Source organism: Epargyreus clarus, unplaced genomic scaffold, assembly GCF_041222505.1.
Source record: "Epargyreus clarus isolate Ecla_fem2 unplaced genomic scaffold, WU_Ecla_fem_2.2 ptg000029l, whole genome shotgun sequence".
Classification (NCBI taxonomy): domain Eukaryota; kingdom Metazoa; phylum Arthropoda; class Insecta; order Lepidoptera; family Hesperiidae; genus Epargyreus; species Epargyreus clarus.
Window position 1 is genome coordinate 2,995,118 of NW_027332235.1, and position 18,838 is coordinate 3,013,955.

Consider the following 18,838-nt stretch of genomic DNA (forward strand, 5'->3'; position numbering starts at 1 on the left):
TAATACCAAAAATAATTATATACCTGTGACAGTGCGCGGGTCGAAAAAATCTGCCATCTTTGGACGAGTCCCTAGCACAACTGACCGCCTGCACCCCGCTCACTTAGCCGGTAGCACGTGCGATACTCTCCTCACGATCGATCGGCATCGGTTGCGTTTCGAAAAATAAGAAGCTATCACGTGGGAATTTTTTTAAAGTGAAACTCACACTCATATCATCTCGGGTGTAAAGGGCTATAATTTAAGTTTAAAAAAGAAAGGAAATGTTTGTTTAGATTAATATAAAATATTGAGTATATCAAATAACCTAATTATAGATAAAAAATATAACACACTATTTACTATGGTATAAATACTAGTTATTTACTATTTAATGTTAATGACCGAATTTAAACAATGTTCCATAGCCATTTTTGTCTATAGAAACGCCATTTCGGAACTACACAGATAATACAACATTGGCAAAAGTATAGTCTAGTCTACAGTATACGTCATATTGACATTATCAAAGTCATTGTTGTCTGTTTCCCGGTTCGTTAGGTTTATCCAACTTAGTGAAACTAAAACTAATTTACTTGTAGTTTTATTTCTAAAATACTTTTAAAATGGTAAGTAAATTGGTTGTTTTGCTTTATTTAATACATGTCGTCATCAACATTTATAAATGTATAAATTCTATGTTCGAACTTTTTGCAGTGTCATTACGATAAATATTACTGAAATGACTCTTTAAAACCACAAATCTTAGTGTTTTTAAGTGAATACGAACAAAACTACAATTTTCAGTTGATTTAACACAGCAATCATCTTCTTTTTATTTTGAATTTCCTGAAAATCATAAACATAACCTTTAAATGTCGTTAATGTAACTATTAATGTTGTATCCACTTTTTTCGTGACGATATATTTATTCCTTTCTATCTTTCTTTCTTTCAAACGTAAATTTTCAGTTCCGGAACCAATATGACAGTGACGTCACAGTATGGAGCCCCCAGGGGCGTCTCCACCAAGTGGAGTACGCAATGGAGGCGGTGAAGCTTGGCTCCGCGACCGTAGGACTTAAGAACAAGCAGTTCGCCGTTCTGATAGCGTTGAAGCGAGCGGTCAGTGAGCTCTCCGCTTACCAGAAGAAGATTATTCCCATTGATGAACACATTGGTATCTCCATCTCGGGATTAACTGCTGATGCTCGGATGCTGAGGTATGTTGTCAAACTGTCCTAATGCTTGTTAGATTCCGCGTCAAAGTGCTAGTCCACTCTGAATGTAGAAACGAGTCACAATAGCAAATTGTAGATATTAATGGAACTAAGACAGTCCGGGATCCCGTTTGCTGCCCGCTGGCGCCCACAGGTACATAGCTGCGTTAGTGTGCCTTTACATTGCTACGGAGTGTATGCTCATAGTTGTGTTCAACCGTATTGGCTCTCTGACAGACACCTGCGCACATTAACTTTAGAGCGAGCTTGAAGTTTGTTGCAGACTATATCCCTCTATCTCGTGATTGACTGCTTATGCTCGGATGCTGAGGTATGTTGTCAACCTGTCAACTGTCCTACTGCTTGGTATTTCTCTCCTCTCTACTTTCAATTCTGTTATGTGTATGTATGTGATCTTTTAATGAATTAGTGATCCTTGTTGTGTAAGATTGTGATTCCTTGATTTGTTTGAAATTGAATTGAAATATATCTATTTACACTTATGAAAGCTAAAACAACCAAGATGCTATTTCTGAAGTTCCCAGAAGGTTCTGAGGTATGTAACCTCACAATGTACTTCACCATTGCAATACCATTATTAAATATTTTTATACTAATATCATAAAATAATCAGATATTGCCGATAAGTTCATTTAGATATTTGAATCGCTTGGCTGCAACTAAATATCCCACTTCTGGGCACAGGTCAAAAGACAGAGAACTCCCATAATGGTAGAACTCTTTGTGGTTTGACTCTGGCGGCACCACCGCCCCACCAATTTCTGCCTCATAACAGCAGCGTGAAATGCTGCTGTGTTCTGGTTTCATGGATGTGGTAAGGGAGACATACTGAGAGGTGTTCCAGTTTAGCCCTCAGGGGTAGCTACGCATCTGTGGCCGACCTCACATAAGAATATGTAAACCTACCTAGGGTTGATTACAGATGTCCATGGGTGGCAGTAGCCGTTCAGCATCGGATGGACTGCATGCTTGTATGCTACTCCTATAGTATAAAAAACGGTCCAGAATATACTTACATGATTTTAGGATCACCCTATTTGTGATTAACTTTTTTGTTGTAAAGTGTTTTATATAACTTTTCAGTCGTTTCATGCGCACCGAGTGCCTGAATCACCGCTACGCTCATGACGCTCCTATGCCGGTCGGGAGACTCATCGCCATGGTGGGTAATAAGATGCAGATCTGTACCCAGAGGTACGATAAGCGACCCCTCGGAGTTGGTCTTCTTGTTGCGGGCTATGATGTAAGTACTTTGTCTTGTAATTACTTTTGTAAAAAGATCTTTCAACAGGTGTGGTAATTATGCTCCAGAAAAGGAGCACACCTTTTAGTCAAAATTAGAGTTTTCATATCTGTGTAAGAGGTTTTCAAACCACAAGAGCATAATTTCTCATAGTAGGGAACAATCTCTTGTCAAATTGCAAGAGGTATTCCTACTTTAACTTGATGTAGGAATTTTGGTATTGTTTATTTGTATATTGACTTGAAGGCAATATTGATTATGCTATAGCTTGGTAGCTAGAGATTGGTTTAAAGTTGAAATAACAAATAAAATGGAACTCACATAATTGTAGGACTGGAGTGATTTAAACACACATGAAAATAATTTAAATCCAACAATTAGTCAAGTTTATTATATTTTTGTAAATTTTACCTTGCAAGCGTCAATGAACATTCAATGAAAACTGCTACAGATGATAATAATATGTAAATAATCTTGCATGTGTGTCTTGTGGCCCAACTCATGTTAATTTTTTTACGATAAACTTAACTTTCTCTTCACTAACTTAAAAAGTAAGTATCATAGCAGTTGGCTAGGATAAACATATGTATCGTAAAATTCTATTCCTTTCATTATTAAAGTAAACAAATGCTCATATCTCCCATGATTTTCATTTCAGGACCAAGGTCCCCACATCTATCAAACCTGTCCTTCGGCCAATTTCTTCGACTGCCGGGCAATGGCCATCGGTGCCCGTTCTCAATCAGCCCGCACATATCTTGAGAAACATCTGACTACGTTCGCCGACTGTGATCTTCAAGAGCTGGTCGCTCATGGCCTCCGAGCGCTTAGAGATACTCTGCCTAATGAAGTCGATCTTAATACCAAGGTATGTTTTATATTTTAATGGTAAGTGTTCTCACTTGGTATTTCGGCAAAAACACATTTCATTGTAGGAATGAAGAACAATACGAATAATAAATTACGAGTGACATATTAGTACAAAAGTAAAATAATCTACCCGCACTTCATTAATTAATCACTACTAACATCATAACAGTAAGTGAACAGTTTGGGTTTTGTTTATTAAGTATACAAATTGTTCATTTAGAAAAACTGTTCATTTAATTGGCCGCTACAGTTTATTAAATATCTATTTACTATTTATATCAAATACCTATCTATGTATTTAAAAAATTACTTCTATAGTTAATTTCTTAAGACTGCGTTTCCCAACCTGTGGTCCGCGGACCCCTGGGGGTCCGCGAGTATATGTATGGGGGTCCGCGATGACATCTCTGGACCATACATAAATCGATCATTAAATGCAAAAGGGCCGCTTTACTGCTTTTTCAACCAAATACCTATGTGAAAAGGCATTCTCTACTCTTGTTTATACAAAAAACAAATACAGAAACAGATTACAAGTAGAATCTGATTTGAGATTACAGATTAGTAGCAACATTAACCTGAATATCCCTGATTTAGTTATAAAAAAGCAACACCAACCTTCACATTTTTTTGGAGTTTACTCCTTAAGAAACGATTTGAGTTATAAGGCCCGGTACGGAAATTTTATGAGGAGTAAAATCAAGTGTAACACGAAAAGTTGAGGCGTAACGGTAACCAAAATATGAATCAAGAGTGCTTTTATTAATTTAAAATACAGTAAGTTCAAATCCCATATGAAAGTAATTATTACAATAAAAATAATTATCAATATATAAAACATTAAAACGTCATTAACTAATTTGTTTACATTTTTGCATAAATTAAGTTATAGGTTTGATCATTTATAAACACTGTGAAAAATATGAACATTGGCGCCATAATATGATTAACAATCTTTTATGAACGTTTTTAAAGAAGAGTAACATATAAAATCACTAAGCAATTGAATAAGATATAATATTAGCAAAATAAGTTTTTAACATAAAGAGGCTTTTGTAAGTTACTGATATATTAATTTAACTTATAAAAATGGATGCATTATTGATCAGCACCATCTATCAACGATAAACGGGCAAAATCAAAACAGTATTATTTAATATTTATTACAGAATTATTGCTAATGAATTATGTTCAAAATAAGTTAAATAAAATTAGCAATACGTTTTAAATGAATTCTAGAATTATAAAACATTCAGAAACAATCCAAATTACATATAATAACATGTTTATTGAGTCTCATATAAATTTCATCCGTAAATTGCAACAAGGATATTTTATAGATGGCAAAGAAATTATAATTATTAAGTTTTAAGTTATAAAACGTTTAACATTGTTTTAAATATAAATAATTATATTATATTAAAATTTACTTTAATATAAACAATTATATTATGTTACCATTATAATATTCGGAAATACATAGATTGATAAACTTGCAAACTTACAATTTATAAAACTTGCCACTAGATGGCGCTATTTTATATTATTTTGTAATATACTTTATGTAATACGCATTATTGAAGTAATATAAATAATCCGAATAATTACAGATATATGTTTGTTTCTCTTATCATTTTAGCAGATGCGTTCATTTACCTACCCTTTTTTCTATTCGAAATATATCATAATTATCATTCGTAAGGAGTAAACTCCAATCGTGCGTCGTAGCTGACACACACACACTTTTTTTTTCATATTTTTCGTAATAAACAGTTATAATTACCTTCTGTATTTGTTTTTTTTTTGTATCTGTAATAACTAAAATAAATACCTAATCCGTTTTTTTTGCTGTTTATTTTATTAAGGGGGTCCGTGAAAACTGTGCTTGTTTTCCTTAGGGTCCATGGACTGAAAAAGGCTGGGAAACGCTGTCTTAAAACAATAAAGATTCTTTAAACTAAACTGAATGTCCATTTATTATACTTTATGTTCCTGGGTGTTATCATTACGTAGAGGTTGTTAAACTTCACCAGAGATCTTATTTGATAAGGCATCCCTCAGATGTGAGGTGAGACCCATGCTCAACAGAGCCATGACAAAAAGATTGCATTGTACATATAAAACCGTGTTTACTTTGTACATAAACCTTATACCTAGGGTATACCCATAAACCTAGGGTTTTCTAGTAGTATTGAGGATCTATACGTATTTATTGTTATACTTACAATTTTAAAATTTTACGTTTTGATTGGATATAGTTTATTTGATAATAGATATAAAATTAAACATTTGTACATTCCAGAACGTCTCGATAGCAATAGTGGGTCCGAACACGAAGCTCAGGTTGAGCGACGAGGCGGACCTGACCCGCTACCTGGCGCTGGTGGAGGGCGAGGAGCGGCGCGGCGGCGCGAGCGCCACGGGCGACGCCGGCGCGCCCGGGCCCGACGCAGCGGGGGAAGGTGCCCCGCCCGAGCCCCAGGCGGGGGTGAGTCACGATCATAGTTACACATTCTTTTTATTTTTTTTTTATAATATAAGAGTAGCAGACGAGCATGCAGTCCACCTGATGGTAAGTGGCTACTGCCGCCCATGGACATCTGTAATCAACCCCAGATAGGATTAGATATTCCTACCTGAGGCTACAGATGCCCCGCTAACGCTGAGGACTAAGCTGAAACGCCTCGGAAAAGTCTGTCTCCCTTACCACAGCCTTCAAACCGGAACACAGCAGCGCCTAACACTGCTGTTATTAGGTAGAAATGGGTGGTGTCGCCGGAGTCGAAACACAAAGGGTTCTACCACCTTCAATTTTACATTTACGTTAGATGTCGTCCATGGAAAAGTATAACGAACCCCAGATAGAATTAGATGTTCCTACCTGAAGTTGGCTACAGCCCCGCTAACGCTAAAGACTAAGCTGAAACGCCTCGGAAATGTATGTCATATTTACATAAAGAGCAGTGATAGTCTAATGGTAGAAAAACGGCATCTCAAACGCAGGGTCCGAGGTTCATATCCTCTGATTTTTCAGTTATGTACGTATTAAAAATAAATTATCACTTGCTGAAAACAGTAAAGAAAAACATTAAGAGGAAAACTGCATACCTGACAGATCTATATAAAAAAAATCAAAGGTATGTGAAGTCTATCAATACGCACTTGCCAGCGTGGTAGACTATGGCCTTATCCTTCTCACTCTGAGGAAGACCCATGCCCAGTTAGACACTAATGGTTGATGATTTATATTAGACGCTATTCCGTCTTTAACCTAAGAGCATAAGAGGCCTGCACTCAGGGCCTCCAACATAAGAGCGGCTTCGAAAAGCCAATATTTCGCTCAGACGGCATACTTAGGTCTTTTAATATATTAGTACCCGATTTTTTCCCCAGGGGCCTAGCAATCGGCGACCCTGATTAGAAGTACGTTACTAGTACTCCAAATTTCAGCAATATTATTGGCACAATGGCTCATCCTGATATGCTCACTCATTAATGAGCTCTAAAATTTGGAAGTTAAAATTTTTTTTTTCCCATGTTATTTAAACGTAAAATATAAATTCACATTGAGCTAAACGTAAAATATAAATTATATTCATTGAGCTACCTTTAAATACTGATATTAAGAGCTCCCAGTTTTACGAGCTTATTTTTACCACTAGGAAGATATTATTTTTTGAATACGTAATTTTTTGGACCGGTCTGTTGTATAATTATCGATATTATGCGTTTTATGTTTAAAAGAAAGATAAATTAATGTTTTTTTTTTTTTAATTTAAGTAGTGAAAATTTTGGTCGCAGATTGGTTTATTTAAATATTATTTTGTATTATTTTCAAAAGTATTCAACTACCGCAAAAAACATTACATTAATTATTAGGCTACATACATACATACTCTACCTTTGAAAGTATAATAAAAAAAATCTAAATATTTTTCTTCCATGGAGATTAAATCTTGTACGACGCTTATGTTTGAATATTATGTTGGAATATTTCGACATCGTAGTCATCGACTCCGTGGCGCAACGGTAGCGCGTCTGACTCCAGATCAGAAGGTTGCGTGTTCAAATCACGTCGGGGTCAAACATGTAATATGTATTGGTTTTTTTTTTTTTAATTTCACACTATATTATAAAACTGTTGTACAATATTATTGTTTTAGTATTTTTTGTTTCAGTGTTTTATTTATAAATTTAAAAAATGAAAATTATTACGAATGATTTAAATAGTATTTTTTTTTTAATTGTTAATGGATTTAGGATACTAAATTAATTTTTATTATTGTTTATATTTTAATTTTTAAATTTTAGGATTATTTTTAGTTTGCATCTTTTAATGTTTTATAAATTAATGCATATTTTTTTTATTGAGCATTTTAGTAACATCATTTTGTATGTTCGTATTTGTTTAGAAAGCACTATCATTTTATACCATGGGAGTGCATAAAAAATAATTGATCTACCATTTTGGGGCGCCTCTGTATTGAATTGAGAATGACGTCACTAACCTAATCATACATTGGCATCCAAAAGAAACGTGTATGCAAAATTTCAGCTGAATCGGTTGGGATAAACTGGTTTAAAGATTCGTTACAAAATTTGACCCATACATACGAGCATTGTGAAAATGTGACTCGTAACTATAAAGCGAAAATTGTCGGAAAATAGGAAAATGGTTGCTTGTATGGTATGGCGACCACAATTTATTTTGATTTTTTTCTTTTTTGCATAGATTAATTAGTAAAGATTACTCACTCCTAACAAGAAGATGTACCCAGTTTTGAGAATTGAAATAGTTGCGTAAAAAAGTTTAGCCACGTCTCCGTGCTAAAATGTCCCTAAAATATTTGAAATAATTATTTATTTATTATGTAAATTACGCAGTATTAGTTATATATTCGTAAATTTTCTCTAAAAATGTTTTTATTTGTCAAGAATTAAAAAAAAGAACTTACTAATAAGCCGTTTGTGGCTTCATTCAATTTCAAGTCGGCGAAGTATCTTTACTAATCTATGCTTATTCGTAACAAAGTATGACAATTAAAGTTTATAATTGACAAAAAGGATTCCTATATAATTTTACCTCATTGTTTTCTGTTATTTAAGTAGCAGATGTATAAAATATTCCACTAATGCAAAAATATATTAATTAAATGTTACTTAATTTACTTAAATAATATTTTGGATTATTTTCAAAATAATTTAATTACCTTAAAGAGTTATAAGGATTACTAACATTATTTAATTTTACAGGAACATTGATTGTTTAGTGATCTTTTATTGGTGATCACGATCATACAACATTACTCATATTTTATTATGTTTGAGAGTTCTAATTATCTCATGGCGTGTGTCTATGTGACTTTGTCGTTAACCCTTTAGTATCCCACTGCTGGGCATGAGGACAAGACCCACTTAGACTGAAAGGGGTTAGGTTGTTAGACTCCACATACCGTTGAAAACTGTTTTTTAAAGAGGGTGTAGTTTTCCTCACAAGTTTTGTGTTTACGTTGAAACAAGCAATAAAATAAAATTATAATACTTTGGAAAATCAAAGGTGCGTGATTGGGATTCGAATCTCGGACCTCTTGATTGAGAGACCAAGTCTCTAAGCACTATGCTATCGCCGCTTCTATGACCTTAACGCTTATCAATCTGGGAGATACCCATTCCCAGCAGTGAGACAGTAATCTGAAGGTGGTAGAACCCTTTGTGGCTCGACTCCGGCGGCACCACTATTTCTATGCCTCATAACAACAGTTAGAGCTGATGTTGTTCTGGTTGTTCTGGTTTGAAGGGTGTGGTAAGGGAAATATATTTTTCCGAGGCTTTCCAGCTTAGTCCTCAGTGTTTGCGGCGCATCTGTGGTTACCTCAGGTAGGAATATCTAATCCTATCGGGTTGATTGCAGATGTCGATGGGCGATAGTCCACCATCAGGTGGACTGCATACTCGTCTGCTACTCCTATATTATAAAAAAAATACGATGTTAGTGGCGAAGAGCATTCAACTTTTCGTTTGTTCCAGGTGGCAATGGACACGGAGTAAGCCGGGATCGCTTGCAGGACGGTGGTGGCACATCATCAGACAGGGAACCTAAGAACGAGAGTCCATCACACCCGCCGTCGACGCACCAGCTGCTTCGAACGTTCCTACCTTCGCTTTGTTGGTACAAAGATACGCCTTGGCCAGTACTTAGAGTGGCTTGTAACTGAATATTTGTAATAATTTCCTGAGGTATTCCCTGAGCGCTAACATGGGGCTCTTCAAGGGTGCATAAAGAGTTCTCGTTCAAAGCCGATGCATTGCCTACTCCTCTGGTGTTGCAAATGTCCATAGGCGACGGTGACTACTTTCCAACAGGTTGCCTGTCTGCTTTATCGTTAGGTACTTTTAAACAAAAGTGTAGGTGGTGGAAATCTTCAAGATTTTATAAAATAGACAACATTACAATACCTTTACAACATCAATATGTTTAGTAAAAAGTGTTAAGTACTGCTGTTTTCTGATTTTAAGGGTGTGGTATGAAGAGGTACTTTACGAAACCAGATACGATGAATCCTATCTAAGATTGGTTACAGATGTCCATATCAGTACTCGACCTAAGGTAGGATGCTAATTCTATCAGAGTTTGGTTATGAATGTCCATGGGAGCAGTAGCCACTTACTATTAGGCCGACTGTATGCTATTGTACTTGCTACTTGACTTGCTATTTATATGGTCTAAAAAAACTAAATTAATTACTTATTGTGAATGTTCTATAGAACATACCACAAAAAAAATATGTTCCACCATAAAGTTTACAAAATCACACGTAAGCGTAAGCAAATTGTACCATTTAACGAAATAACTTTTTCAAAAATATTTTTCCTCCGAATCTTTAAATATTGCTTACTATTTAAGTGGAACTCTTCAACGCCTTAAATTTAATTGGTTATAGTAGAAACATACAAAGATTAATAATTAATATTATTCTAATAATTTAAATAGGCAATGTTCAAATACATTTTATTTCAGACTGTCAATCTAAGTACTGGCCAAGGCTTTTAATATGAATAACGTGCATTTTTCGTATTTTTTTTATCTGTATTCTTTGTCCATAAATAAAATCGTATAAACAATGTGTACAATTTATTTTCACTTTGAAAGTGATGGGTCCAGTTTGAAAGGCCACACCTATTTCTAGCGTGAATTAGTTTGCGTGAATTGTAATACTAGCTGACCCAGCAAACGTTGTACCGCCTCAAAATCTATTTATCAAATATATTTCATATAAAATATAGCCTATGTTACTCGTGGATAATGTAGCTTTCGAATGGTAAAAGAATTTTTAAAATCCGTCCAGTAGTTTTTGAGCCTATTCATTACAACCAAACAAAGTTTTCCTCTTTATAATATTAGTATAGATACCAGCTGCTGGGGTACGAAGGGTATAATATGTATAAGCCAATTACCGTAACTATGAGGCGACTATATTAGTCCTTAAGGATTGCATCTTTCCCGTTCGATCCGTCGAACGCATACGTAATTGACAAATGGTTACAGATTAACGAAACCCGAACCCTGTTACTAAGGCACCGCTGTCTTTCCGTCTGGCTGTTTGTCACAAGACTATCTCCGGAACCGTAATAGATAGACACTTGAAATTTTCACAGAATATTTATAATGGTGACCGCTATAACAACAAAGTTTTGAAAATAAATGGAGTCTCCATACAAGTATCACTATTTTTCGTCGTTTTTCGCTGTATCTATTAAACTGTAATGGGTAGACTGGTGAATTTTTCTCATTGCATCAAATTCTATGGCTGCTATGATAATAAATATAAAAATAAAAAATATATACCTGATATACAAAGAAAATGTAACAGCAGCCCCGGGCATCTCATATCAAACTCATAGATAAAACTTAAATTAAGGCTCCTATTTTGGATCAGGATGTGGTGTTCATATAATAATATTATAAAAATGTTATACCTATTTCTCATTCTTTTAGGATTTAATGCCAGATGAAGTCCTAATCTTGTCTTCACGATCGATTCAAACTCTCAGAGTAATGCTTGTTATTCTATGCTCAAACTCAAGCGCAAACCTGTCCCGCGCAGAAAAGCCGAACAAATCCGAGAATGCCCGAGGTTAGCCGAAAACGCATTTAAGCTTCCTTACATACTCGCGTTAAGCGCGGTGATGTCTCCTGTTGTTTTGGCTTTGGCCTCAAGGGGTCTCGGTGGGAATGTATAGCCGCCATTAGACCAAAGAATATAAAGTCACGTCACATAATTGCGTATATACCTACTTGAATGTTTCTACAACTTGTTAAAAATAACGAATTCGTAATATTTACTGTTTATTTTGTTTAGAAATTGTTTTTCTCATCCTTTAAATCAGTGTAAGTTATCGATACAGCGTTTTCAGGCAAGTGTAATTCACTTTTTATAGATAAACCTACTTGATATTTAGTAATAGGTTAACAATTATTGTTTGTATCGGTATTTATTTTAAGACTATCACTCTGAGGTCATTTTTTATAAAAACAAGACACACTTTTAATATTGGTGTCATGTTCCATATGATGTCATGTAAAGTACAAATAAATACGGTAACCTTGGCAAAAGTATAACAAGTAAAATTTATACTTTAAAATTAGTGTATTTACGGGGACATATTTAAATATTATATTTAAACAGATGCAACGACAGAAAGTCGGTAATGGCCGATTAATAGGCGTTCATAATTGCGATTAAAATAAGGTTAAGTAGGTACTATATTGGTAGAAGATTTTTATACTTACGGAAATAAATATGAATTATTAATGTTGTTGTTTAAAAATGAATTGGTAATTACAAAATAACTATTTATATATGTAATTAGGTACATTTCCTAAACTAGATTAATTGAATTGACTTATAATTGAATTGAAAATTACTTAAATACCTAATTGACATTGATTAATGACGATATTTGGTAGGCAATGCATAGATAGATTGATTATTGATAATGGTCATTTAGAGATTTTTAATGATCTATTGTATTTATGCCATAACACAATCTTACAGCTTGTATTAGGTATAACTAATTGACGTCTCAAGCGTACGACGATTAGTCGCAAAATCTAGAATTATTTCACTCGCAGTGTGACCGCGTCAGCTGCGCCTTATCTCAGTCCAATGACATTTATATTTTCTCCATAGGTTAGCGGACCTCCCCGACTATAGTACAAGTCGCTTTATTAACGAAAAGATCCATACATATCTTTCTCAGTGACATAATAGATACTTGTGCGCTGACTGTGAAGAATGTTTATCAGTGAAACGGGATCAATGGTCATCTCTTGTTGACTTATTAAGACGAGTTAGTCGCCTGTTGTACTCATAAAGAGAGCGCGCATTGTGACAGCAACTCGAGCCATGAAGTCACTTATTCCGTTACTATTATTACATGGACTGTTACGAACATCGGCGTTAAATCTCGATTACTTGGATCCAACAAAACTGCAAACAAGAACAACGACAGATGTGCAAGAGAAAGCGGCCACTGATATAATAACGAAATATATAAATAATGTGAGAGTCACGATCAACCCTTTACTGTTCAAGGATAAAAAGGATGCATTTGTCTTACGGACTGACGGTGGATATTTATATATCAAGGCGAGCACTGGTGTTGCAGCAGTTTGGGGGTTTAATTACTTCCTCAAGAAGTATTGTAAGTCTCAGATAGCGTGGCAAACACAAAGAGTTAGTATTCCTGACCCTCTCCCAGAAGTGGACGAAGTAGTGTTCGCCAACGACAGGTTGCGGTACTATCAGAATGTTTGCACCGCGTCCTACAGTTTTGTTTGGTGGACTGTTTCTGATTGGATGTCTCACGTGGAATGGATGGCTCTCAACGGCATCAATTTAGCGCTCGCTCCCATCGCTCAGGAGGCTGCCTGGATAAATGTGTACCGACAAATTGGGATGACTGAGGAAGAGATCGAGGACCACTTTACTGGACCGGCTTTCTTGTCTTGGCTTCGAATGGGCAATGTTCACGGGTGGGGCGGACCCTTGCCTAAGTCATGGCATGATCGTCAAAAGAACATTCAAGATCAAGTGGTGACTTACATGTTCCAACTAGGTATGATTCCAGTGTTACCGGCTTTTAATGGACACGTGCCTAAGGCGTTCGCCAGAATATATCCAAATGCAACATTTTACTCAGTCGATACATGGAACAAGTTCGGCAGCGACTACTGCTGCAATTTGTTCCTGCACCCAAATAACACTGAATTCCAAGAAATTGGAACTTTGTTTCTAAAAGAAATCACCGCGCGAACTGGTCTTACCCACGTTTATACTGCTGATCCTTTTAATGAGGTGAAGATACTACCTTGGTCATCAAGTCTCGTACGTGATACAGCCGTTGCAATATATTCCACGTTAACAGAAGTCGATGACGCCGCGGTTTGGATGATACAAAACTGGATGTTTGTTCATAATCCACTTTTGTGGCCGATTGATAGAGTAAAGACTTTCCTGACACCTGTGCCCAATGGACGGATGCTAGTGATCGATTTGCAATCGGAACAGTGGCCACAATATGACCTATACCAGATGTATTATGGTCAGCCGTTCATATGGAGCATGTTACACAACTTTGGCGGTACATTAGGCATGTTTGGTAACATGAATGTAATCAATAAAGATGTTTATGAAGTCAGGAGTCGAGTGAACAGCACGATGATTGGAATCGGACTAACTCCTGAGGGTATAAATCAAAATTACGTTGTATATGACCTCATGCTGGAATCGGCATGGAGGAAGCGTCCAGTGCAGAATCTTGAAACGTGGGTTGCAGATTATGCTGAACGACGATACGGGTGCAACTCGACAGCAAGTGCTTGGAAGTATTTATTACGAAGTGTCTACAGTTTTAACGGCCTGAATCGGATGAGAGGTAAATATGTGATAACAAGGCGCCCTAGTTTCAAAATACAGCCGTGGGCCTGGTATTCAAGTAATGACCTTATCAAAGCGTTTAAAAAATTACTCATAATATCAAATGATGAGTGTCTAAGTGATGGATATTATTATGATGTGGTCGATGTGACGCGTCAGGTATTGCAATATAGAGCTGAACAGCTTTACATGAAATTTGATACTGACCGTTTTTCAGACAGTTGGGTTTTTAATTCCACTATCAATCGCTTTCTCGACGCTATGTATGATATTGAAACTATATTAGCGACAAATACCTATTTTACGGCCAGTAACTGGTTCTCACAAGCGCAATCCGTCGGAAACAAAGCCGCTGACTCGTACATGTACGATTTGAATGCTCGGAATCAAATAACGTTATGGGGTCCCAATGGAGAAATCACGGATTACGCCTGTAAACAATGGGCCGAAATGTTCGAATATTATTACATACCGAGATGGAGATTGTTTCTGTCTCTAGCTCTGGACGCAAATATCAAGTTAAATCCATTACAATTCGACGAGAGGAGTGCTCAGCGTGTTGTCCGGTCATCTGTTGAAGAAGCATTCTTATCCACGCCCATTGATAGCCTTCGTTCTTCAAATACTATTCAAACTGCGTTGAAGTTATACGGAAAATGGGCTTACGTGTCCGATTTGGATGAATTGCCACGAAAGGTTATTATGCCAGACAAGGAGACAACTTTACCCGATACTGATATTGATGGCGAAGACTCGGGCAGCTCACCCACGGCAATACATTTGAAAATGACAACTCCTAAATGATCAATTATTGTTATTGTAGTTTTTTATAAAGTAGTAAGACTAAGTGTCATATTATATTATTGTTCATTAGTTCTAGGGATTTTTTTATTTCAAAAATAAATGTCACTTTTAATAAATTTATCCTAAAAATCTGTTCGTTTTATTGTACCTATACTAAAATGTGATTTTTTCGCTTTTGGAATAATTTTAGTAAACTGAAATCCCAGTACACAAAGATCACAATTTTAATTTTTAAAATATCACATCTCAGAGTACCTACTAAGTAAAAACATACCTACTCTGGCTTGTTTTTTGTTATTTATTATTTATCATTATATATTTATATATTTTTGGCTGGTATAGATGTGTGTAGATCATTTATCATCATTATCAACCCATTGCTATTCCACTGCTGGACACAGGTCTTCAATCAATGAAAGTGTGTTAAGGCCATAGTCAACCACATCACATGTGCGAATTGTTACATTTAGCACACCTTTTTAACATCTTTTGTTTTGTACGAAGTTTCAGTACCCTTAGTACGAGTTTTATACCTCATACCAAGGGTACAGGTATGTCTCCTCACGATATTTTCCTACACTGTTAAAGCAATAATATTTTTTAATAGAACAATATTTGATTGCTACTAAAAGTCGCTTTTACGTCATAGTACTGGGAGAAGGTAAAGGGCAGGATGCTACGTACGTCACTTTGGTATAATATAAATTAGGAATAAATATGTTTAATTACATCCTTGTTTTAATTACATCCTTAATGTAGAACAGCTGACCGAACTGGCATAGGTACAACACATTACAACGAAACTAATTTCATAATTTTGTTAGTTTTGCTCGTTTAATAAAACACATACTAATCACTGTATATTTTATTTTTCTGTACATCTAAAATAGTATAAACATATTTAAGTAATTAACAGTTAGGTAATTTGTAAAGTATCTTCTGAATATAATATTTGGATTGCGACAAATAACATTGTTTTTGTAAAATCCTAATAATTTTAAAATAGCCGAAATATTTCTATAGTTGTCTTTGTAGAAAGAGGGTTATGTGTTAATGTTGTTTATGTTCTTTGTAGTTATTTGGCAACTGAAAATAATTTAAAAAATATTTTGTTTTATATTTTTAAAAATATTTTAAAATTAAATTGTAATGATTACGTGTAAGTATGCCTCGTTTTTATCAAATAACTTCTGTCTATCACTAAAAACGATATTATTTAAACTTTATCCGGGAATGATAAACATTATGACAATTCCGACGACGATAATTATATAAGGACGGAGGTATTTTCAAATATTAAATTGAGTATTGAAAAAATCGGTACAAAAATTGTAATTAAATTATTTTTATACGTATTTAACCGACTTCTTTAATATATTATTAGTAATCAGACTCGTGATTGTCAAAAAGAGTGAAATAATGTACAATTTGTAAATTAATAGAAAATGTACAAAATAGTGGTATTTTTTGTACATATAGATATTTTTTGATAAACTATATTTTGTTTAAAATAACAGAAAAATAAAAATAACAATACCTAATAATATTTTCAATCTAAGGTATTGTTAACGGATATTTTCTACAAATATTTTTAAATCTTAATATTTAGCGCTAATATGTGTACTCCGATCTCATATTACTATTTAAATAACAAATAATTTGAATACGATAATCTAAAAGTCGCAATTATTTGTCGTGATTAATTTGACTAGGCCTAACTAATTTATACATGTTGCAATTGGTGGTTTTGTTGTATATTTTTGGTATTGGACTCAAATATAAATAGGTATGTATTTAAAACACTTAAAACCAGTCTAGATAAGGCGATTTATTATGCGCAAGATTAACTCTACGAATGTGTCATGTGGCGCCATCTCGTATAAAATCATTACACTTGTACAATGTTTCAAGAATTACATCAGAGATGGCGTTATATCCACTAGTAAATAGATACGTTTCGTTTGTTTGAAATAATATCAGAAAGAATTTGTTTATTGTTTTAATTTAAATAAATCGCATTACTAAACCGGAGTTGCTATAACTGATATACATACTTCTATGATTACATAACTATATACTTAGCACCATTTAGGTATTGCCTAAAGTTCAAATGTCGATAAGTAAAAATCGATCTATTTTTATCTAAAAATAACACTTAATATAATTTGGGGATGATTTTGGATAAGATCACTCGATCTCATACAGTATTTCCTCATTTACAAAATAATTTAACGCCAAGGTTCAAGAACGGATTTTTTTTTGTACAAAATTTTAAGTATATTTTTTGTATAAAAAGACATAATTATAAAATAGTAATTGAGATTTTTCAGCTTGGAACATGAATAAAAAAATATATATTCGGTAGATGAGAAAATACTGTTATAGTTAAGTTACACAGCTGAATAGCTTATGTAATGGTAATTTCAATGTATATCTTTGGAACAAATGTGTTGATTGTCTTAACTCTTTGTCATACGAGCGTATCAAGTACATAACCGTTTCCACTGTACGTGAAGACCGCCTGATTAACATTTGCTTGATCTAAAACAGGTATGTAACTCTCTTGCAACAAGATAGGTTGTCGGCTCGACGCTTCATTTAATTGTCTTTCTAGTACCGTGTTCTGTAGCTCCTCTTCTTCAAGTTCCAATGTAAGTTCATCCAATAATTTAATTCTGTCTTCGATTTCTCTGTCTGCCTTTTCTAACTCAGTTGTATTCTTTTGCATTTCCTTTGCCGTCTTCGCTAGTTCGTCTTCTATCTTGTCAATGAGCATAGCAACTTGTGACACATTTTCACAACTGTATGCTTTGTTCTCGTCTGAATACCGTTTTACTTTAGCCGTTAGTCTAACCACTAGCTCTTCTTCGCGATGCAGTCTTTTGTTTATGATAGCTAGTTTTTCTAACAGTTCTATTTCTTCTCGTATCCTTGTAAGTTCGTCTGCCGACGCATCTGAATCTGTGTCGTTTTGTGTTTGCATCAGTCTTTCTGAGTTTACTTGACAAATATCAGTGAGTTCTTTTGTGAAGTAATGTTCTCTCATAAGGTGTCTCTCTCTTCTGGACTTGTGTTTTGTGTGTCGTCTAGGTGGAGTACCGCTGCCAACGCCCACACCACTGTCGCTATTGCCAGCTTGACTGTCATTGACTTCACTACATCGACCCAAATCTCGGAGGTAGGATTCAAGAAGATAGTTGGTGCCGTGTTTCTCCATACGATTCTTGTGTGTCTGGTCTTCTAATTGGTCGATTAGCTTTTCTTGTTCCCTGTAAATATATAAAGATGAATAACTACTTGAATCAAATCAAATCAAATCAAAATTTTTTATTCAAAATAGGTTCTTTACAGATCACTTTTTGAATGTCAAAGCAACTACCACCACTTCACAAGGTGTTTCGTTATGGAGAAGAAGCGGCGAAAGAAACTCCATAACACACATCTTTTAAAAAAAATGTTTTTGACAATGTTAACTTAACGTAATGGTACATGTGGAGCTGGAGCTAATTCAGACCACACCGTTTTGTCAGTCAAATAATCACTTACTTTATAGTACGCTTTTTTACATAGCGTTAGTTTAACGACATGTTTAAACTTTTTTTCTGTGAGATTCAAAATGTGGTCGGGTATTTTATTGTAGTAGCGAATACAGTTGCCCACGAAAGATCTAGCCACCTTACATAATCTACGTTTAGGAATTACTAATTTATTTCTATTTCTGGTATTAAAGTTATGGTGGTTACTATTTTTTTCAAACATATC

The 18,838-nt window shown here is 34.9% G+C and overlaps 3 protein-coding genes and 1 non-coding gene across 6 annotated transcripts in view; 3 read left to right on the forward strand and 1 right to left on the reverse strand.

Moving 5' to 3' along the window:
• The first annotated feature begins 473 nt into the window (after positions 1–473).
• Positions 474–10,454, forward strand: Prosalpha6 (Proteasome alpha6 subunit). Its single transcript, XM_073089296.1, has 6 exons — positions 474–608; positions 951–1,201; positions 2,303–2,462; positions 3,121–3,330; positions 5,635–5,820; positions 9,360–10,454. The coding sequence occupies exons 1-6, from the start codon at positions 606–608 to the stop codon at positions 9,378–9,380; spliced, it is 831 nt and encodes a 276-aa protein (XP_072945397.1). The 5' UTR covers positions 474–605; the 3' UTR covers positions 9,381–10,454.
• TRNAW-CCA (transfer RNA tryptophan (anticodon CCA)) lies at positions 7,345–7,416 on the forward strand. The gene has a single exon. It is a non-coding gene; the product is annotated as a tRNA-Trp (tRNA).
• Positions 10,455–11,555: 1,101 nt separating the features above from the next.
• Naglu (N-acetyl-alpha-glucosaminidase) lies at positions 11,556–15,129 on the forward strand. Of its 2 annotated transcripts, none has more exons than XM_073089294.1 (2): positions 11,556–11,747; positions 12,524–15,129. In XM_073089294.1, exon 2 carries the CDS (start codon positions 12,740–12,742, stop codon positions 15,074–15,076), a length of 2,337 nt encoding a protein of 778 aa, XP_072945395.1. In that variant the 5' UTR covers positions 11,556–11,747; positions 12,524–12,739; the 3' UTR covers positions 15,077–15,129. The 2 variants fall into 2 exon arrangements, with proteins under 2 accessions (XP_072945395.1, XP_072945396.1); XM_073089295.1 differs by having other exon boundaries at positions 11,556–11,721.
• A 797-nt stretch (positions 15,130–15,926) lies between these two features.
• Positions 15,927–18,838, reverse strand: part of LOC140754277 (uncharacterized) — a 182,520-nt gene continuing 179,608 nt past the window's right edge. For both annotated transcript variants that reach the window (XM_073089248.1, XM_073089249.1), the window contains one exon: positions 15,927–18,345. In XM_073089248.1, coding sequence (XP_072945349.1) covers positions 17,547–18,345 — 799 coding nt within the window. In that variant the 3' untranslated portion in view covers positions 15,927–17,546. The remainder of the gene's footprint in view (positions 18,346–18,838) is intronic.